The 15877-nt window shown below is 39.5% G+C and overlaps 2 protein-coding genes across 20 annotated transcripts in view; one reads left to right on the forward strand and one right to left on the reverse strand.

Annotated features, from left to right (window-relative positions):
• Window positions 1-5482, forward strand: part of l(1)G0196 (inositol hexakisphosphate and diphosphoinositol-pentakisphosphate kinase) — a 50083-nt gene extending 44601 nt beyond the window's left edge. For 15 of the 16 annotated variants that reach the window (XM_017068222.4, XM_065868343.2, XM_036820003.3 and 12 more), the window contains 3 exons: window positions 57-288; window positions 3032-3599; window positions 4967-5482. In XM_017068222.4, coding sequence (XP_016923711.1) covers window positions 57-288; window positions 3032-3599; window positions 4967-5301 — 1135 coding nt within the window. In that variant the 3' untranslated portion in view covers window positions 5302-5482. The remainder of the gene's footprint in view (window positions 1-56; window positions 289-3031; window positions 3600-4966) is intronic. The other variant, XM_065868346.2, reaches the window with a different exon arrangement.
• Window positions 5483-8804: 3322 nt separating this feature from the next.
• On the reverse strand, window positions 8805-15102 carry Cp110 (Centriolar coiled coil protein 110kDa). Of its 4 annotated transcripts, XR_005014732.3 has the most exons (6): window positions 14941-15102; window positions 14672-14855; window positions 13192-14607; window positions 10568-10801; window positions 9181-9359; window positions 8805-9114 (listed from the first exon to the last, which is right to left on the reverse strand). XR_005014732.3 is itself a non-coding variant. In XM_017068265.4 (5 exons), the coding sequence occupies exons 1-5, from the start codon at window positions 14952-14954 to the stop codon at window positions 8992-8994; spliced, it is 1971 nt and encodes a 656-aa protein (XP_016923754.1). In that variant the 5' UTR covers window positions 14955-15102; the 3' UTR covers window positions 8805-8991. The 4 variants fall into 4 exon arrangements, 3 of the variants coding, with proteins under 3 accessions (XP_016923754.1, XP_016923755.1, XP_016923756.1); XM_017068265.4 differs by lacking the exon at window positions 9181-9359; XM_017068266.4 differs by lacking the exon at window positions 9181-9359 and having other exon boundaries at window positions 14672-14852; window positions 14941-15100.
• Window positions 15103-15877: the final 775 nt, after the last annotated feature.

Here is a 15877-nt window from a genome sequence, read left to right on the forward strand (position 1 = left end):
TAAATGTTTGTTTATTAAATTTACTTTTTATGTAAATTTACATTATATTTTGCCAGCTTGGACCTTACAATGGAGATCATGGAACAGTGGGCGTCAGTACCTCCCTCCTTTGAGCCCATGAACCGGGACAATCTGGAACCCGACGAAGGAGCAGTGGGCGGTGGAGTCTTTTTGAGCGTTTGCGAGGAGCACGGCAGCGGCAGCACATGCCTCACCCCTGTTAGTTTTGGCATGGATCTGGACCTGAGCATGGTGGCCAACAAGGGCTCCATGTCGCTGTCAATGGATGTGAGTGTGGATTTTGTTGTGTTCTTAGCCTATACATTTTAATAAAATTATATGATAAGATGACTATTTTGATCATTTCATCAATGAGTCAAATTCTGCCAATTGTACCACCTTATTCTCGAAACTCACAATTTTGTTTAAAACGAAGTTAATCTCTAGGATCTACGAGGGTTGCTATACGTATTATAATTATCATCAAAAATGGTTTTATTATTTTTCAAAAATATTCCAGCTAAATTTATACATGCATCCGCTCAAACCAATTGTCTAAGCACTCTTCTACTACACCTCCAAAACATGTTTTTAAACGCTTCAACAGAATCTTCTGGCGACGATAATCATTAACCACGCATTTTTCTCTTGATGTGCGAGAACAAAAAGAAGTCATTGGGTGCCAAGTCAGGGCTGTACCCATCAATTCGACGTTTTGGTCGGTCAAAAAGGCACTGGTTTGAGCTGATGTGTGAGAGCTCGCATTGTCATGGTGCACAATGATCCGTCTTCTCTTGTTCATTTTTCGAATTTCTCCGAAGACTTCAGACAAACAAATTGTGGTGCTCAAGCGGAACAGTCGTCACATGACCAGTTTTACCGAAGAAACAGGCGACTATTTGCTTCAAAGTGCTTCTTCTACGAACAACTGTTCCACACGTTCGATTGCTGTTCTGTTTCGGGCTCAAAGGCATAGATCCATGATTCGTCATCTGTGACGATTGTATTTTTTTTATAAGTATTTCTATGCACCAATCAAATTGTGCGGGATCCAACGAGAAAAAACCTTTTTTAAGGACAGGTGCTCATGCAATATCGAATGTATGTTAATAGAAGAAATGCCCAAGGATGCCTATCTCACGGTATGTCACATAACGAACTTGCATTATCAGTTAACACACGGCTTCAATGTCCGTTGGGACAACGACATTTTTTTGGACGACCTTTTTCTTCGAGTGAGCGTCGGCCACGATTGAATTAATTATACCAGTTTTTCATAATGCTATAGGATGGTGCCTACCCTCCGTACAAAGATTTAGGTTCAACGATGCACTCTTGTCTTGATACTCCACGTCGAAAGTTGTAAAAAATGATTGCACGAAAATCTTCACGAGTTAATTTCATTTTTCTGCCGAGGTAAGTTTTTGATTAATCGTTAATCGATATCAAACGTGGGCACACATGAAAAAGTTGTATTTAGCATTTATCGATAAAAGTCCAAACTTTTTTTTGGGAAAAGGTCAATTGGTCCCAATATGGCTAGAAGTGACCTAGGCCAGAAACTTAAGTAGCAGCCCTCGTATGATTGAAAAAGGTACAACCTAAGGGGATACACTCACACAGTCATGGCAGTTAATTTTAAGAAAAAGTTAGTTCATTAAAAAAAAATAAATGATAAACAAAACAAAATTTTAAACCCCTTATAATTTGGGAGCTAAATTTAAAATGTACTTTTTAATTTTAAAAACTTGAACCAATTAATATGCTTTTTTATGGAAGGTGAATTGAATTATAAGTTTCATATTTGTAGCAAATTCTTAAAGAATTTTGTAAAATTTCGTGCGATATTGCGTCGCATTTTGGTGCAAGAGCAAGAGCCAAGAAAGTGAAAGCGAACAAAACAGGAATCGGTAATTTTTGAGAAATGAAATTTAAAAGACAAGGAAGAACGCTAAAACCGAGTACCTCGACTAACAGATACCCTTTTCTTCACTAAAGGGTGCTTAAGGCAGACGGAGATATGCAAGCAGCAAAGCGCCTTTTTCCGGGACTGCAGGGCGTCAACTAGCGGCGATTACAATGTTTGGTCATAACTTATGAACGAATGGTCAGATTTGAACAACTAGTAGATCGTTCGATAGGTTTTGATAAACAAATCAAAATCACATTTGCACTTTTACACTTTTAGCGTTATGGGAGTTAGGGGGGGTGTGGGTCAATCGGTATGTATTGACGAAACCAATACATTTATGTTAAAAGTATTATTCTGGCATAAAAACTGTGGGCGCCACAGGTTTGGGGATCTTGTTGGCGCCTGAGTGGATGTGGTATTCATACCCGTCACAAGTAGAGTAAAAGGGTAGACTAGATTCGTCGCATTGAATTTTACAGGTAGAAGAAAGCGTTTCTGACCCAATTTAGCCGCTAGGGGCGCTATAGGCTATAGAAGAAGAAGATAAGTGGTAGGTAGAGTTCCTTTAAACATACCTTATCCCTCTCGCACTCCCTTAAGCTGAGCAATGGGTATCTAATAGTCGAATCCATCGACTAGAGCGTTTCCTCTTGTTTTAATATGCAAACTTTATTTGGCTGAAAATGGAAATTCCCTTCATAATGTTTAAATTAACCAAATGGAAATGTATAGTTTTACACAGCTATTCCAAAGTCCTGGCTTAAAATGAGCAAAACGGAAAGGGATAACGGTGAAAGGCGAAAGGATAGCGAGAAAAAATGTGGAAATAGACAAAAACGAAAACAAATATATACAGAGTTGCACAGAAATCCAGTGCTGAGTCGCTAAATGGGCGCTCCGCGTCTTCTGTGGCACCACCAATAGTCTTTCGATTCGCGGAATAAAAAAAAGGTATTCATTGTTCTGCTTTTATTTCGACCAATTTAAAAAATTTTATGAATGCTAAACAAATTTAAAATCTTTCCGATTATTGTTAAACAGTATGTGCAAAGAGTTTTATAATATTTGTTAATTACTTGTTACTTAAAGACATTTGAATGATTTCTCTCTGCCTTCCAGGGATTCGAAGATGATGAAGATGCGACTTTGTCAGCGGCCACAACACCTTCTCTGCCGGCCGACTGTGAGCCGCAGCTAGAGAGCTGCTACTGCTGTCCCACACACGCAGAGGGTCCTCCGGAAGTTTCCAGCGATGATCCGCGATTTGGGTTTGCTTTGCCCGTTCGCATTACCCAGGCCTCGCCGGAGCATAAACGCCGTGCCCATGATACTGTCTCACCAAAGATCCAGAAACAGGTCAGCTTGTTTGAGGGCCATCTCCCTCAAGCAGCGGGACAGGAGAAGTCCGAGTCAATCGGCTCGGTTGGGGGCGGAGCAGTTCTACACGCCTCCATCAATCTGCCGGCGGCAGGACCGCATCATCTGCGCCAGGATGCACGGCTGCGAAAGTTTGAGAACCTCACGCAGTCCACCTCGAATTCTAACTTTCCCTTTGAGAGCAACACGCTCAAGCGGGTGCCCATGCAAGCCACCGATGACTATGACAACGTGAGCCACACCCAGAGCTGTACAGACCTGAAAAGTGACAGCGGCACAGTCCTCAGTGGATCACCGCAGCATCAGAGAGGTGTCTATGAAAAATGAGTAACATTTATATTTTCCAATACCCTTGCGGCAAGTGTTTCATTTTTGGTTAGAAACCAGTTTAAAACATATCGTCCTAAACCATTTTCAATTGTCTGAAAATATGTACAAGCATATCGGCTTTGAAAACAGTCTTGATCGGACGTTTATATTCTTTAGCTCCCATAGGAACGATCGGATTAAAATGAAGCGGTTTTTGAATTTGGAATTCGTAGTTTTGATGTCTACTCTGATAAGGGTAAATGTGCTTTCTGGCCTTTAGCTGTCATATGAACAATCGGTTTTAAGTATTCGGACTCCAAGTTTTTAAAAAAACAACATGATACTTTACAAATTGTACTTTTTTCTTTCCAACCAGGCAACTGTAATGCGAGAAAATTGCGAAGTATTTTCTTTCAACGTCGTTTCTGCTCTAAAAAAAGAAATTTTAGGGAAAGAGCATTAAGAAGTTCCTTTAATTTACGGCAACAAACCTTTAAAGTAAGAGATATGTCTTTGAGTTATTTTTAAACGAAAAACAAAAGGAAAGTTTGAATTGATTTCAAGCATAGTCGAATGCATCGACTATCAAATATCCGTTAATCAGCTAAAGGGAGCGTAAGGGTGATAGAGATATGCAAGCAGCAAAGCGACTTCATAACATTTATATATCCTTTACACGTAGAGAAAAAGGTGTATATGTCCGTCTAAACGCCGTGTTCTCGGAAACTGTAAGAGCTAGAGAGATGTGAGATATCAGCATCAAACAATTTTAGTTTTCAAGACGTGGAAAAAAGTTTAAAAATTAGATTTTCAAAAAAAATCGGCATTTTCACTAAGTAAAGAATCTTGCATCATTCAAACGTAGTTTAAATGAGTATATTTTACTTTTGTTTTGTGTAAGTACTTTTGACTCCGGTTACGTCGTAAACTGCCAGCCCTCCGATTTTCTAATTTTTCGGGCAACTTCCTATTGCATGCATTTGGTCGATTTTGCCGTGAGCTCTGAAAAATTCGTCATTACTTACAGAAAAAAATTTTCATCGGAAATTGGTGTTTTCCGAAGATGATTTTGCGCAGGACACGATAATTGAATTAACTAAGTAATTTGGTTACCTTATTGATTTTTGATAATCCATTCTCCCGGAATTGTGCACTTAAAACGATAGAGGCCCGACAATTTGTTTTTTTCAAAATGTAAACAAAAGGTCAAGGCCACACTAGAAACAGAATTTGAATAAACATAGACTTACATTAATTAAAAAAGTCCAAGAAATCTAACTTTAGTTGCGGTGCAATTGCTTGTAGTGAAAATATGGTTGTATTTCGTATAACATAAACTTATGCACAAATTTATATTATTTTATACAGGGGCCATAGGCGAAGTCCTGACCGAGCGAAACCCACCTCGAGCTTACTACGGCCGTAGGATCAACGCGTGTAGCTCCACCTCGGCCTCGCCGTCCCCCTCGCCATCCCCCTCGCCGGGAGCCCTGATTGTCAAGGAGCGGTTCATCGAACCGCCAAAGCGGGGCGTCGTCCGCGGATATCATGGCAAAACACAGTCCATGGACGCAGACTTCCTGTTCAACGAGTTTCTGCTGCTGCCGGGTATGGCACCCGCTAAGCTATCGTTTGATAGCTCTGATATCGATCAAGCCAGCTATGAAGAGGCACCTAGTACCTCTAAACAGAGGCACTCATAAATTGCAGCCCGCTAAAAGTCCTTAAAGCACTTGTATTCCTAATCCACGCAAATGTAACTCATAGAAGATATCGCTTTTACGGGAGTTATCAAATGGATCTACTACTTAAACAAACTGTTTGTTGTTCTTGAGCCAAGAAAATTTAAAAATAAAGGTTATACATATTTTTTGTCCATAAGAAGTCGTGTTTTATTGTATGTTAGTTTGTTTTGACGAAGATTATAATTGTTATTATCAATACGATTTTAATTGACTCTACGAGAAACGAGTTTAAAAATTGCCTTAAATTTTAAAAGTTTTGCGTTATTTACTGAATTACAATTTATTTTTCTTGATAATAAAAATTGTATCCTTAGTTTACGAAAACTTGACAGTAATGTGGAGTGTGTCTGCGTACGAAACACAGGGTATATTTTTCGGCGTTAAATGTACCCCACAGGGCTATGTAATTTAACAGGTTAGAAACAGAAACGTTTCAAATTTTCAACTTGACTATGACCATGGGGAGGGCGACTTAAGTACAGCCGTAAATTTCATCAAGGACGTAACAATGTGCAGAAGAATTAGAAACAATTTCTCCAGAAGATAGCGTTCTAGGTTTAACCTAAGATCACATTCGTATTTAATTTAAAATTTTCGAAATCCCATGTTAAACTTCTTAACGACCTAAGACCACCAACTAAGCAAAAAGTATTAAAAATACCTGTCCATGCTTGATACGTTAGTGTTTTTTTAAGCTCTTAATATCAAATACTATTATTTTAACAAGCGTGTGGTGCAGCGGTAGTGCTCTCGACAGTGAACCCAGCGGTCGTGAGTTTTATTCTCGCAGCGACCACGAAGATTTTTTTCAAAAAGTAAGATTGTTTGATATTTATGATTATTTCCCTGGTTATGTTTAATGACTACATTCAGTTCTTATGATTCTATTTAGCAGTTTACCAACATATGTTGGGCGGCCGAATAATAACCTTGACTCACCCTCTCAAATTATAGTAAAACAAGGAAGAACGCTACAATCGAGTACCTTGACTATCACATACCCGTTACTCAGCTAAAGGGACCAAAAGGAGATGGAAACATGCAAGCAGCAAAGCGAGATTGTAATGCTCCACCTACCCGCCATCTTAATATATGGTTATGTCGGCCGCAGTCAGATTTGAGCGTTATGGGCGTCAGAGTGGGCGTGGTCAATCGATAGGTATTGACGAGACTAACACATTTCAGTTAACATTTATTTTCTAGCATGAGAATTGTGGGCGCCACAGGTTTGGGCGGTTTGTGGGCGTTAGAGAAGGCGTGGCAAACTTTTTTTTAGGTCAATCGATAGGTGTTGACGAGACTTTTCAGTTTTTGTAGTTTCCGAGATCTCAGCGTTCATCCGGACGGACAGACAGACGGACAGACGGACATGGCTAGATCGACTCGGCTAGTGATCCTGATCAAGAGTATATATACTTTATGGGGTCGGAAACTCTTCCTCCTACCTGTTACATACTTTCCGACGAATCTAGTATACCCTTTTACTCTACGAGTAACGGGTATAAAAAGGACACTAAGTTAAATAATCTTTAAAAAATTTCAGGAAAAGTACCGAGGAAAATGAAAAATCGCCCTAAATGTACTACCCAATACATGCCTATTTTTAGAAAATGTTGCTCTTATTTTGTTACCCAGATGCCATTGACCACCGTTTTAGAGCGATTTTCCTTGTTTTTAGGGCGGTTTTGCAGTAAAATTTCGATGAGTGTAACTGATATTATTGATACTACTGATAGATATTGACAAAATAAATCTACTTCAAAATTGAGGGCGCGAGAGACCTTTGCGATGACGTTAGAGCAAGCTGTAATAATATTCATATTAAAATTAAACGTAAAATAAAAAAAATTCGCACACAAATATTTTTATAAATTCAGTAATAAATAAAGAATTGTGTTTTAATGTTGAAAAGTTACCATGAACTAAAATCGCCATAAAAACAAGCACGAATTCCTACCTTTCACAAAACATTTTTTGAAAATATCAAAAGCAAACCGTGAACAATGTGGTTTTTCAAAAAGTAATTCGAGAACAGTGTGGCTCTAAAATACAAACATATTCTAAGAACTTAGTTTTTATTTGAATGAAATTTTTTTGTTTGGCATGCTCTAGCCCACTGAACACCCCAAATCATTTTAACGACTGGGCTGTATCTACAGAGCAGACTGTTTTGCGCTATCGGCTTAAAACTTTCCATAGTCTTATTTTTATTGCAGGTAGTATATTTAAAAGTCGGATCCAAGCTCCAACAGTGGACAACAAAATGAACTTTTTCAAAGGGTGCAAGCCTGTGGGCATTAAATTATCTTAATATAGACGTATATATGTATAGTGAAATCGCGATTTGCAAAAAGGACCAAAATTTAATGGTTTGAATGAAGATGCATGAACATGCATTAGACGAATTTTTAAGACACTGACCACCATTTTATGGTGAATGATGGAATTTACAGAATTTTATTTGCTTATAAACGTCTATATTAACATAATTTAATGCCCAAAGGCCTGCACCAAAAACACTGATTATACCCGTTACTCGTAGAGTAAAATGGTATACTAAATTCGTCGGAAAGTATGTAACAGGCAGAAGGAAGCGTTTCCGACCCCATAAAGTATATATATTCTTGATCAGGATCACTAGCCGAATCGATCTAGCCATGTCCATCTGTCCGTCTGTCCGGATGAACGCTGAGATCTCGGAAACTATAAGAGCTAGGCTATTGAGATTCTGCATGCAGATTCCTGAGCTTCTTACGCAGCGCAAGTTTGTTTCAGTAGAGTGCCACGCCCGCTCTAACGCCCACAAACCGCCCAAAACTGTGGCTCCTACAGTTTTGATGCTAAAACAAAAATTTTAACTGAAATGTATTGTTCTCATCAATACCTATCGATTGACCCAAAAAAAAGTTTGCCACGCCCACCTTAACGCCCACAAACTTCAAAAAATCGTAAATATGAATGCGGATATCTCGGAAACTATCAAAGATAGAGAAATGGGATCTCAGATTTAAATTTCGAATATGTCACGCCCACTCTAACGCCCACAAATTTCATGATAGATAAAAAATATTAGCTAAAATGTATTAGTCTCGTCAATACCAATCGACTGATTCAAAAAAAATTTGCCACGCCCACTCTAACGCGCATAACGCTTAAATCTGTCTACCGCCCACATAACCATATAATGAGATCACGGGTAGGTGCCGCATTTCAATCTCGCTTTGCTGCTTGCATATCTCCATTTCCCTTTGGTCCCATTTGCGGAGTAACGGGTATCTGATAGTCGAGGTACTCGACTATAGCGTTCTTCCTTGTTTTTTATCAATTTCTCTTTTAGCAAAATTAACTCTTATTAAGAAAATACCTACCCAAGCTGCAAGTACATACCCCTTTAACCAAAGGAAATAATAATAAGTGGGAAAAGAAACTGTCCTAAATTTAAATGCATTACACCACCAGTCTTGTCTTTTCAAATTTCATTTACAAATATTTTTTACTCGTTTTATCTCATTAAACTTGATTTTTAATGAAATAAAATTAAAAGTATGGTGATAATATAAAAATAAAATAGGTGCTTATTAAAGGCAGGAATGTTTAGTTTGGGATTTTTCCTCTTCTTGCCTTCTAATCTACGACATTTGAATCGGATCAGCTGTGTTTTAGGAGGAGTTTGGTCTTGATCCGCTTTCGATCCCGAGCAATGATTTCCAAGCGTTCCTTTGTGTTGGTCTGGATGAAGATCAGGTGAAGCGTACGGCTGGCCGAGCAGAGCTGTTTTAAAAAACCAAAGAAAATAATGAAATAAGAATTAATTAAAGTGCCTCGACTAACAAATACCAGATTCTCTGCGCAAATTCAAAACAAAAATGTCTGTAGATGGCGCGTGGTCGATTCCTATTGGCAAACATCAAAAACAGGGACGTTACTGACTAATTTGTGGACACGTCGTGTGGAAAACTTTTTTAGGTTAGGGCACACAAGACATACGTTTAAGGGCACAAAAGACCTTCGCGACTCTAGAGAAATTGACAAAAACATCATATTTATAGAGCTTAAGCATCAACAAATAACAGAGGTTAAAAAGATTCTTAAAAAAGAAAACAGAAACCTTAAAAAGACAGGCCTTATTATTTTGACATTTAATGCAATATCTTTTTTAGTTTACTTCTGCATTTTTTATCCATATTATCTTCTATTCTTAGGAACATCAATCAAATTAAAAAAAAAAATAGGAAAGATAGTCAAAATAATACCAAGAGTCAATTTTATTTATTTGAATCCTTCAAGCCCGGATCCAAGGGATGATTTGGGATCCTTATTAAAGGAATTGTGGTATTCAAAAAGAATGCCCATCCGCCCATGAAATCCTCAACTAACTCGAGATATAATTAGGGTATTCAATGGTCCTGGCAGGTGTGGCAAATGGCAACTGTATCCAATGTTGGAAAGGATTAGGTTATGAACACCCCTAAAACACGCTAGACTTAAAAATGTCGCAAAAAATCTTAGAAAAACTTGTCAAACGTCAAAAACCTCGGGAAAGTATAAAAATAAAATAAGAGAGAACGCTATAGTCGATGGCCTCGACTATCAGCTACACGTTACTCAGCTAACAACAATTTGTAACAATTGTGTTATGGATCGGTTTTTTGAATAAAGAAATCAGCAAAAAAGTAAAATACCACATTAATTCTCTTTGGTTAGCTTATCCATTTTCATCATAATTTTGAAAGTTTTTTCTTTTATAACAAAAATGAAAAATTATCATTATTCCCGGATGAAAAAATAAAACTCAAAAATAATGATCACTACTGATTTTTTTTGCTTTGCCGATTTTTTCTTTTTTTTTTGTATAGAGGTATAAAACGAACGCAAAGGTATCTCCTCTGAAAAACAAAATTCTAAAATTGGCCTTCTGGTTCCTTGCAGAAGGTATACAATGATTTTTTTGATCAAAAATAATGATTCATTTGTGAGATTTAAAATAAAACATAACGATTATGGTCCCTGGTTTAAAGCCTATTTTAGCTTTGATTGAGAAACGAGCGTACTAAAGAATAAATGTAATTCAAATATACTTCTGGAATATCAACTTGGAAAGAATATTAATATTTTAATAGTAAATTAAAATCTCTTTATAGTTCAATATTTTAATGGTTTTAGGAACCAACATATGTCTGTGGCAATAGAGTTTTCAACAATTAGTTTAAGACCCTCAACCCACCTGTTGAAGTAGTCGCGCCTTAAGGCGCAGATTAGCGGGCTCCTCTGCATCTAGGTTATTTCCGCAGGTTTCAAGATGTAGATTTAGCACGAAGATCAAGGTGTCTCTGATGGTCTGGACTATACGTTGCACTTGCTCGGTGGCAAAGAGTCGACGGATCAAGAATCCTCGCACTGCGGCATTTATACGCGTGGCTGCCCATTGTCGCTCTTCCTGCTCCAGATTGGTATATTTCTGGCGGGGATCAAATTCGAAATTAAACAGGGAAAGAAGGCACTTGCTGAATGGGTTAGTAAGTAGGTTAGCTACGGGTGCTGGAGGTTTGGTCCCTCGATTTCCTCGCAGTCTTTGTTAAGGCATTTGGTAAACTAGCCTCCTGATTTGCTATAGCTTCTTGCGCTGCATGAGTTGTGAAAGTGAAAATAAGAGAATAGAATACAGAACATGAATAAAAAAACAAGGAAGAACGTTATAGTCGAGTACCTCGACTATCAGATACCCGTAACTCAGCTATATGGAGATATGCAAGCAGCAAAGCGAGATTAAAATGCGCCACCTACCGGCGGTATACAGATTTAAGCGTTATGGGAGTTAGAGTGGGCATGGCAAATTTTTTTTTGGATCAATCGATAGGTATTGACGAGACCAATACATTTCAGTTAAAATTTTTTATCTAGCATGCAAATTGTGGGCGTCACAGGTTTTCGCGGTTTGTGGGCGTTAAAGTGGGCTTGGCAAACTTTTTTTTGGGTCAATCGATAGGTATTGATGAGAACAATACATTTCAGTTAAAATTTTTATTCTAGCATCAAAACTGTAGGAGCCACAGTTTTGGGCGGTTTGTGGGCGTTAGAGTGGGCGTGGCACTGTGCCGAAACAAACTTGCGCTGCGTAAGAAGCTCAGGAATCTGCACGCCAAATCTCAATAGCCTAGCTCCCATAGTTTCCGAGATCTCAGCGTTCATCCGGACGGACAGACAGACGGACAGACGGACAGACGGACAGACGGACAGACGGACAGACGGACAGACGGACATGGCTAGATCGACTCGGCTAGTGATCCTGATCAAGAATATATATACTTTGTGGGGTCGGAAACGCTTCCTTCTGCCTGTTACATACTTTCCGACGAATCTAGTATACCCTTTTACTCTACGAGTAACGGGTATAATTATCGTGTGCATGCAAAAACGGCCAATAAAACAAGACCCTTGTGGACGTTACATTTAAAGTAAATTCTTGTTACCATTAAAATCTTTCTACCCTTGCAGAGGGTATAATGAGTGCAGTCAGAAGTTTGCAACGTAGTGAAGGAGACGTTTCCAACCTTAAAAAGTATATACATTCTTTATCAGAAAAGCGCAAGCTTACTTCAGCAGGATGTCAAATTCAAATTTAAAATTGGAAACCGATTAACGGGTAACCGATAACACAGCCCGACGGATTTTTCTTCTGGCTCCATTTTATTTAGGCTTCTTTAAGCTACACCTATGGGGCCGTCCATATACCACGTGGACAAATTTTAAGCACTTTTTGACCCCCCCTCCCCGCCTCGTGGACAATCGTGGATTTTTAACTCAGCTCTAGTATTTTCAAAAAAAAGGGTTTTATACCCTTGCAGAGGGTATTATGATTTCAGTCAGAAGTTTGCAACGCAGTGAAGGAGACGTTTCCGACCCCATAAAGTATATATATTCTTGATCAGCATCCCTAGACGAGTCGATCTAGCCATGTCCTTCTGTTCGTCCGTTTCTACGCAAACTAGTCTCTCAGTTTTAGAGCTATCGTGCTGAAACTTTCGCAAAAGTCTTCTTTCTTTTGCAGGTAGTATATAAGTCGGAACCATCCGGATCGGTCAACTACATCTTATAGCTCCCATAGGAACAATCGGAAAAACATTTTTTTTTATTATACCTTTGGTTTTTTTAACATTTTTTAATTAGTTCTGAATTTTGAATTTAATTTTATTAAGATCGGACGACTATACCATATAGCTGCCATAGGAACGATCGGAAAATTGGTGGGAAAATAATATGAATCAAAGCATAGCTTCGGTGTTTTTTGACATATTATCTTTTTGTTTTATTTTTAGGAATTTCGAATTTCTTTTTAATTAAATCATTAAGACTAGCCAATCATCTTCAATACAATTTTCACAACTAAATAGTTACATGTGGCTTGATTTTTCATCCAAACCCAGGGGGAAGAAAAGATATGTAATGGGCTTATTCTACGACATTCTCAGAATATACGTTTTACGTAAGAGCGCATAAACAGCGTTTAAAATGAAATCAAATATAAATATTTTCTTCTGCATTGTTTTTTACGCAAGAAGAACATGTATACCCTTTCATATAGTTTTGAATTTTTAAAAATTGTTTTTGTTCCCAGTGACGATTCACAAACTCGCCCATACTTGTTATTACTTATTTTAATATTAAGTAATTGCATGCACCCGATAATACAGCCAAGGTTTCACTTTACGAAAATAAGAGTTAGACTGTTTTAATTCATACATAAGTTCGATATTACTTGCTTATTTTCGCATTAAAAGATTATCTTTTTACCTTTGGCATTAAGTAAAGAAAATAACGCTAATTAACGGACTAGTTTGGATAACTTACAGTTCTCAGTTGCTTGGGCGATGAACTGCTTCTTACTGGAGCGTTGCCCCTTTTTGGTGGAGTGGAGCTGACGTTTCCTGGTGAACTCTTTGGTCGTCCGTGCAGTACCTTCGCTGGTGATTTGATCACTTCGCGACCTGCAGCAATGTTCGATTTCCTGGAACTACTGCTCACGGTTTGCGATCGTCTCCTGGGAACTTGCCCGCTTCGCCTACTGTTGGTTAAACTGCTGTTCCTGAGTGGTAACGATCGCGGTGTGCTGGGAGCACTTGTCTCCCCAAGCAGCTGAGGTTCCGAGTCGTAGCCCAGAGATACTTTCGGACTAAACAACCTCTTCCGAGCGGAAGAAGAAGCCGCCATTCGGCCGCTGTCCTCCATTGTGAGAAAGTCATCCATATTTAGGAAGCTGCGTGGCGTGGCATTCGAAAAGGACATTGACGGCGTGGATAAGCCACATTGCAGGTCTCCCGTACTGGTGCTCTGCGACACTAGTCCATCAGGATTTTCGGTGCTCGAGGAAACATCAATTTCAGCACACAGTTCCTCAATGAGCTGGCGCTGCTGTTGATCAAACTGCGTCTGCATGCGACGACGCTCCTCCTCCTGGTAAAGGACCAACTGATTCATTCGCTCCCGATGGCTACGCAGGTAGTTGCGCACTCCTGCTTTCCTGCTAGCTTCAAGAGGACCATGTTCGCCCAACGCCCTTTCTATTATACGTTCCACCTCGCGATCTCTTCTGGAGCAGCTGCTGCCATTGGTTGTAGTGTTTGTGGCGGTGGCGATGTTGCTGCTGTTGCATCTGGAACTGCGATTCACCCGCTTGGCCTGGGACTCTATGGTCTGCCTTTGGAAGTTTACCAAACTCTGGCTAGGCCTGACCGCTTGGGCCTCCCGCTGCATATGCTCTACGAGAACCTGAGAAGGTTCCTCCAGCGTAAAGCTTCGTGAGCGCTGAAAACTAGCTGGCTCTGGCTGTGAAGTCCCTAACTCCGTCTTCTTTAAAGCCTGCTGCTTTTGCTCCTTACATTCAGCTATCAATGGACTGGTACTAGAACGCAGGATCCTTTTTTCATGATCTTTGGGTAGAAGTTTACCCAGTCCCGACTGTTCAAACTGCAGGATGCGATCGGTAATTCGGTTGTGCCGCCTGGGGGACAAGTTTTCCACTGGCTCCACCGGCGGCTGGGGAGTGGGAGGATCAACCTGTATGGTAGGGATCTGAATGTCTAGGACAGGAGTCTGAGGACGTGCCTGGCCTCGAGTGCTGTCGTAGATGAAAGTCTCCGTCTGGGACAGGCTCCCCAGACTGGCCATGTCGGATCCCGCCGAGTGTCTGGCCAGGCGGTAGCGTTCCTCCAGCTTCAAAGCTTTCTGGCGGGCCAGCTGCACCTCGCGTCTCTTGGCACTAGTGATCTGGAACATAGTGAGTGAGTTACGCTTGAATAGGTGCCACTCCCTGGCCAAGTTTTCGACTCACCAGTGGTGGCAAAATGGCTTGGCCATCCAGCCGAAACCGGAAGGAGGCGGGGTCCACGCAACTAGAGGCACTGCCCTCGGAAGGGGCGCTCCAGATTGATATGGCGGTGTTGGCCGTGGGAGTGGTATCCTCATTTTGGCTCCGGCTCAACTCCACGGCCGCCAGTAGCTGCTCCATGGCCCTACTGAAATATAAACCTCAATTATCTTAGGCAAAAACAGTGATTATAAGCAATATAATCACCCAAGAAACGCGTAAAACACACTTACCAAGTGGCATCCATCGGTGTTAATTACTGGGAATTTTGTTGGGAAAGTCGAAATGTGTACTCAAAAGACAGCTATGCTACTAATTTTCGTTTTTTTTTAATGTTCGTTCAATGCCTATGTTTTAGCTGGGTTCTTTCTATTAGAGATGATAAATAACGATAGCACTGGGAAAACCAGCGACTTCCCGCCAAAACGCAAGAAACCTTTAAAAGAGTAATCCAGATAATGGCCACGCTTAGCAAAACAACATGATAACTGATTACTGATGGATCAGTTATTAGTGACTAATTTGTATTCTCCTTATTTTATTTATTTCTATTCGCTTATAATACGTAATAACGTTGACATTTTAAAAATATTTTAGCAGTAAAACTCCACTTCAAAACTCCAATTCAAATGTTTTTTAAATAGTGTAAGTTTTGACTATTACTTTATAAACAAAAGTTTTTAAAATAAAATTACGATTGTAAATTAAATATCGGCTAATATCAACAAGAAATTCTTGCAACCCCAATATAGGTTATCAATAACCGACTCTTATACCGTGATCTAAACATTTTTGTGTTCAAATTGTACATACTTAGTTTGACGTTTTCTTTCAATTTCTTTCGGAGAAACTGAATTTTTATGTCCTCCCCCTTCGGATACGGGTTGCTTATGCCGATCAGTTGGTTCGCTTCAACGATTCTCCATGTGATCAGGAATCTGCAAAATTGTAACAGCGGTTTTAAGCGGCTGTGTGAATTGGGTAACAGCGTTCATCGAAGTCACTCCTTATACCTGGTATTTTTCTGGTATATCCTTAGCTCATCTCAAACTCCAAGAATAATAAAGATTTGTTGAAACTATAAAAATTCAAATGGCTTTTTCTGTAAATACTTTTTGGGAATAATGGCAACAGGTGCCAGCTCTTGCCAAAAAGGACATAGGCTGTAGG

Source organism: Drosophila suzukii, chromosome X (assembly GCF_043229965.1).
Source record: "Drosophila suzukii chromosome X, CBGP_Dsuzu_IsoJpt1.0, whole genome shotgun sequence".
NCBI lineage: Eukaryota > Metazoa > Arthropoda > Insecta > Diptera > Drosophilidae > Drosophila > Drosophila suzukii.

Coding starts and splice junctions, on each gene's coding strand:
- Cp110 (XM_017068265.4), bottom strand. Junction 14,608..14,671: donor AAGCCATTTTGCCACCACTG/GTGAGTCGAAAA, acceptor ACTATGTTCCAG/ATCACTAGTGCCAAGAGACG. Junction 10,802..13,191: donor CGCCCAAGCAACTGAGAACT/GTAAGTTATCCA, acceptor GATCCCCGCCAG/AAATATACCAATCTGGAGCA.